The following is a 5,940-nucleotide window of genomic DNA, read 5'->3' on the forward strand; positions in this document are numbered from 1 at the left end:
GGGCACCTGTAATCCCAGCTACTCAGGAGACTGAGGCAGGAGAATCATTTGAACCTGGGAGGCAGAGGTTGCCAGTGAGCTGAGATCATGCCATTGCACTCCAGCCTGGGCAACAAGAGCAAAACTCAAAAAAAATAAATTAAAAAAACCCAGAATGCAGAAACTGCATGGGTGTTCGGAGCTAGTCACAGGCAGTAACACTTCTACTAGGAAGGAAAATATATAATTTATCCAAAAATAGTTCTAAGATATAGAAAAACATTTCAATCCTCTAGGGCCAAGACCTGCCCCTTATTTACATTCACAAAGCCATTGAGTGAACCCAGAACTGACTAGCAGACAGTGAGACAGGGCCTGCTCTGTGGCGCATGCCAGTCACCTACTGCATAAGTGGACAAAGAGCAGAAGGTAATGGAGAGAGTTTTCATTTGCTTATTTAGTGAAAAACAGAGGAAAATCACTTGAGGCAAAAGAAGCAGGACTGAGTCCTGGGTTCTGATTCCTCACAAGCCCCAAGACAGATTTTGAAAGATTGGACTAATGTCCTGTGTCCTTAAGAACCAGGGTTGGCAAGTGGCTGATCTGAATGGCTTGTGGCCATGGAACCAATGTGACTTATTATTTTTCATTTTTTTCCCTAAAAATCCAGGTGGATAAAGGACTGTGTGGGGAAAGTACCAAATAAATGAGGTAAAAAGGAAGGGTCATACAAAGAGGGCACTACACCAGCTTCTTGGCCTCAAAGAAGCTCTTGAGGTGACGCATCTGCCAGATGCCAGTGAGGATGAGGATGACAGTCTGAGCAATTGACCACCATAGGACCCTCTGGTTGGTGCTCTCGCTTGTCAGTCGGAAGCGCTCTTCACGATACTGTGTGGGGCAACACAGGGTTAAATGAGCAGGAGAAACAGTCCCTGGCTGTTGTGAGGTCCCTCCCTGCATGTAACTACTCAACTCCAGGGCCAAACTCCTTTTGGAATACTACCTGTGACTCCATTAGGAGTGCTATGGTCTCCCCACTGAGGCTGCCCCAAGAAAGGGATGGGCTGTTCCTCCACAAGCATCTCTGTTGGGACTGAAATCATGATTCTATCATTTCCAACAAGATTCCAAGAGAAACAGGCAATGGCTATTACTAGATTGTGAACTATCCTTTCTTCACTTTATTTTACAGAGCTTAAAAATGACTACTGAAAGCGAAATGTGGCACATGCATACAATGGAATATTAACCTTAAAGAAAGAAATTCTGACACATGCTATAACATGGATGAACTGTGAGAACATTATACTCAGTGAAATAAGCCAATTACAAAAGGAGAAATACTGAATGATTCTGCTTATATGAAGTAGCATAGTTGGGATCATAGAGACAGAAGTATAATGGTGGGTGTCAGGAGAAAAGGAAACGGGAAGTTATTGTTTATAATAAGTACAGATTTGCTGGGTGCAGTGGGTCAGGCCTGTAATCCCAACACTTTGGAAGGCTGAGGCAGTGGATCGCCTGAGGTCAGGAGTTCAAGACCAGCCTGGCCAACATGGTGAAACCCAGTCTCTACTAAAAACACAAAAATGAGCCAGGCATGGTGGCACTCACCTGTAATCCCAGCTACTTGGGAGGCTGAGGCAGGAGAATCACTTGAACCTAGGAGGCAGAGGTTGCAGTGAGCCGAGATCACGCCACCGCGCTCCAGCCTGGGCAATAGAGTGAGACTCCATCTCAAAAACAAGACAAAATAAGTACAGATTTTTAGTCTGAGAAGACGAAAAACTTCTGGAGCTGGATAATGGTGTTGGTATCTCAACATTATGAATGCACTTAATACCACTGAACTAAAATGGCATATTTGGCGTTATGTGTATTTTACCACAACAAAAAGTTTTGATAAAAAAGCAAAACAGGCAGGGCATGGTGGCTCACACCTGTAATCCCAGCACTTTGGGAGGCTGAGGTGGGCGGATCACCTGACGTCAGGAGTTCGAGACCAGCCTGACCAACATGGAGAAAGCCCGTCTCTACTAAAAGTACAAAATTAACCAGGCGTAGTGGCGCACGCCTATAATCCCAGCTACTCAGGAGGCTGAGGCAGGAGAATCGGTTGAACCCGGGGAGGGGGAGGTTGCAGTGAGCCAAGATTGTGCCATTGCACTCCAGTCTGGGCAACAAGAGTGAAACTCCATCTCAAAAACAAACAAAAAATCTATATAAATCAATACCTTTCATTCCATTCTCTGCAGAGCTGATCTCCCAAGCAGAAACTTGAGTAGGTATAGTGGGTATAAAGGTCAACTGACCTCTCCAATTACAAGGAGATATGCACTTACCCTTTGGTAATCCTGCTCCTTCTGAATCTGTTCCACTTGATCAAGCAACTGGCGGGCGCGGAGCTGTAGCTCCGTCAGCTTATCTTTTGCAGCAATCTCAGGGTAGTTGTTGGCATGCTCCCCAACCTGGATGTCGAGATGCACACGCTACAAGGAAACATGGAATGTATGAGTGGTGGGGCCTCCAGTTGTCTGTTCCAGGGTATGGAACCCACTATTGTCCCTGGCTGTGGAGCAGAGGGCAACATCTGTCTCCCCGATTCTGACTGTGCTACAAAGTGTCAAAATGATGATAAATCAAAATTTGGAAACAAGTGAGAGATTCTAAGCTGAAGCCAAAGAAAGAATCCTCTTACCAGTTTGCCACCAGCGAAGAGAGCCATCCTGGTAGAGTTTGAGTGCAGACAGATTTGATGGTCACCGGGCGTGTGGGAGGTGAACGTGAAGCGGCCCTCGGAGCCATACTGCCGGGACAGCACCACCTGCAACATGTGTGAATGAAGGCCCCACCTTTATACCGCAGCCTCTCCAGGTGCAAGCTCCTGTCCCTTGAGGGCTCGACCAGGCAGTGCTTTACACCCCACGGGAGCTCCACTGAAGAACGGCTGCGTGGGCCAGCGCCAGCCTTACTTTGCCATCGGGGTCCTTCACTTCCACATGCATGCCCAGGCCAGGGGTCGAGGGCAGGAAGACCTCCTTCTGCTTATCCCACATCTGGGTACGATAGTTGCCTGCGGGGCACACACACAGTCACGACCCGGCCCTAGTGGGCCGCCTCTCCGCCCGGCCCCCTCAGACGTGCGGTCCGGGGTTCTAGGCAGGGGCTTTGCGTCCTCGGGGCACCCCTCAGGCTAGGTATGGGGCGGGGGCAGCGACCCGGCTGGGCTCGGGAGGAGGGAGAGCCGCCGAGGGCTGAGCGGGGTACCAAGGGCCTCCCCACCCTCAGCCCGCCTGACCGATGACCATGGTCTCGTCGGGGATTTCCTCGATGAAACAGCGCTTCTCGGTCTCGCCGATGTGGAAGTAGAGCCCCCGGGCGCCTGTGGCGCACAGCGCGAGAAGCAGCAGTGCTTGCCGCCCCATCGCCCGCAGAGGCCCAGGCCCTACACCTGCCATCGCGCTTCAACCCCTAGGCGCCTGCGCACATCTGCGCACCGCTCTGCGCCTGCGCGCCACCCTAGCGACCCTAAGAGTTACGCGAAGAGGACGCCTGCGCAGTGACCCCTTCCCTACTGAACACTGCCGCGCTCCGCGCCACAGCCCAGCGCCCACCCACAGCCGCAACGAGGGTAGAGGGCGCATGCGCAATGACGTCCGCTCGCAATTTCTAACCCCTTACGCCACAGCTTACCTCCGGCAGCTTGCTGGAGAGACGCGCCTGCGCAGTCACGCCCGCCCTCGGCCCCAGTTAGCGATTTGGGTCTCTGAATCTGGCCAAGCTTGGTGGCTACGATGGCCTGAAGCGTGCCTTTTGGATTCTCAGCGCGGGCTCTCGAGTGTTTTGTGTGCTAAAAACAATGAGGAAGCCCTGTGATGTTTTTCTTTGCGTGTTCACCTATCTGACTCCTAAGAACCAAGGCTGAATTCAGACCCACATCCTGTCACGTCGGGAGAGCCTGCCGCGGCAAGCCTCTGCGAGCGGGAATTTCTTGGGTGGGGACTAAAAGCCCAGTGCTGCCATAGTTTCGGATCATTCTTTTAAGAAGCTGGGGCCGGGCTTCGTGGCTGACACCTGTAATCCCAGCACTCTGGGAGGCTGAGGCGGGCGGATCCCTTGAACCCATGAGTTCGAGACCAGCCTGGGCAACATGGTGAAACACCGCCCCCCATCTCTAAAAAAAAAAAAAAAAAAAATTAACCGGTATGGTAGTGTGTGCCTGCAGTCCCAGCTACTTGGGAGGCTGAGGCAGGAGGCTTGAAGCCAGGAGGTCGAGTATGCATTAAGCAGTGATCGCGCTCCAGCCTGGGCAACCGAGCGTGATACCCTGTCTTAAAAAAAAGGTGGAGGGTGGAACGAAAACTTGGAATAAGTAGGGTCATGGAGTTTGTTTACATCCCCTAGTTACAGCACACCCTTTTGAAAGTGAAAAACAAACTAGAATGTGACTTAGTAGGCATGGAATCAGAGCAAAGGAAGATTAAAACTTTATTTTTATCAAGGCCGGGCGGGCACGATGGCTTAAGCCTGTAATGCTAGCACTTTGGGCGGCCAAGGCTGGTGGATCACCTTAGGTTAGGAGTTCGAGGCCAGTTGGGCCAACAAGGTGAAACCCCCATCTCTACTAAAAATATATTTTATCAACAGAATTTCCAAACATATAAAAGTAGAATAGTTACAATGAACTGTCATAAAAGACTTGGGCATACCTGGATTTTGGTATCCGTGGGATCCCAGGAATTATCCCCCTCGGATCATAAGGGAGAACTGTACTCATCATCCAACTTCAACAACAGTCAGTTTGCTGTCTCATTTCATCTATCCCTTTCTGCATTTTTTTTGAAGTGCTGTATATTAAAGCAAATCCTGTACATCATGTCATTTCACCTATAAATGTGTGTCTCTAACAGATAAGGACTTTATACTATTATCACACCCACCAAAATTTTAAAAATTATTTAACAACACTTAATACCTAGTATGTGTTTAATTTCCCCATTGCCTTAAAAAAAATTTGTACATTAGATTGTTTAATTAGGGTCCAAACAAGGTTTACTTACTGCATTTCATAGACATATATGTCTCTTAATATATAACAATTCCAGCTGGGCACAGTGGCTCATGCCTGTAATCCCAACACTTTGGGAGGCTGAGGTGGAAGGATCACTTGAGGTCAGGAGTTCGAGACCAGCCTGGCCAACATGGTGAAACCCTGTCTCTACTAAAAATACAAAAATTAGCCAGGTGTGGTGGTGCACATTTGTAATCCCAGCTACTTGGGAGGCTGAGGCAGGAGAATTGCTAGAATCAGGGAGGCGGAGGTTGCAGTGAGCTGAGATGGTGTTGCCACTGTACTCCAGCCTGGGCAACAGAGTGAGATTCTATCTCAAAAACAAAAAAACAAAAACAGGGCTGGGCGCAGTGGCTCACACCTGTAATCTCAGCACTTTGGGAGACCAAGTTGGGCAGATCATGAGGTCAGGAGTTCAAGACCAGCTTGGCCAATATGGTAAAACCCTATGTCTACTAAAAATACAAAAATTAGCCGGGTGTGGTGGTGCTCACCTGTAGTCCCAGCTACTTGGGAGGATGAGGCAGAAGAATCACTTGAACTCAGGAGGCGGAGGTTGCAGTGAGCTGAGATCGTGGAGTGGCACTCCAGCTTGGGTGAGAGCGAGACTCCGTGTCCAAAAATATATATATATAAAAGCTTCTTCTTATTGAAGAAATGGGATCATTTGACCAACAGAATTTTCCACTTTCTGGGTTTTGCTGATTGTATCTTCAGGTATCATTTAACGTTTTTTGTCCCTGGTGTGTCCTGTAATCACTGTTAATTCTACAGTCAGGGGAGGCTTACAGTGAAACTAATGAAGCTTAATATTCAGGCCCTCCCTTGCATAGACCCCTGTACCTGATTTCACATAATTTTGTGTCTTCTTCTTAAAGAGGACCATG

General features: G+C 48.9%; 1 protein-coding gene across 5 annotated transcripts in view; it reads right to left on the reverse strand.

Moving 5' to 3' along the window:
- TMED4 (transmembrane emp24 protein transport domain containing 4) overlaps positions 1 to 3,528 on the reverse strand; it is an 8,092-nt gene extending 4,564 nt beyond the window's left edge. Inside the window, exons 1-5 of one of the 5 annotated variants that reach the window (XM_011946773.1) lie at positions 3,281 to 3,528; positions 2,955 to 3,055; positions 2,681 to 2,806; positions 2,325 to 2,471; positions 711 to 870 (exon numbers count right to left, since the gene is read on the reverse strand). In XM_011946773.1, the coding sequence (XP_011802163.1) occupies positions 721 to 870; positions 2,325 to 2,471; positions 2,681 to 2,806; positions 2,955 to 3,055; positions 3,281 to 3,440 (684 nt within the window). In that variant the 5' untranslated portion in view covers positions 3,441 to 3,528 and the 3' untranslated portion in view covers positions 711 to 720. Of the gene's footprint in view, positions 1 to 409; positions 871 to 2,024; positions 2,472 to 2,680; positions 2,807 to 2,954; positions 3,056 to 3,280 lie in introns of those variants that run through there. The other 4 variants (XM_011946772.1, XM_011946777.1, XM_011946776.1 and 1 more) reach the window with 4 other exon arrangements.
- Between the last annotated feature and the right edge of the window lie 2,412 nt (positions 3,529 to 5,940).

This window comes from Colobus angolensis, unplaced genomic scaffold (genome assembly GCF_000951035.1).
Source record: "Colobus angolensis palliatus isolate OR3802 unplaced genomic scaffold, Cang.pa_1.0 Scaffold253, whole genome shotgun sequence".
NCBI lineage: Eukaryota > Metazoa > Chordata > Mammalia > Primates > Cercopithecidae > Colobus > Colobus angolensis.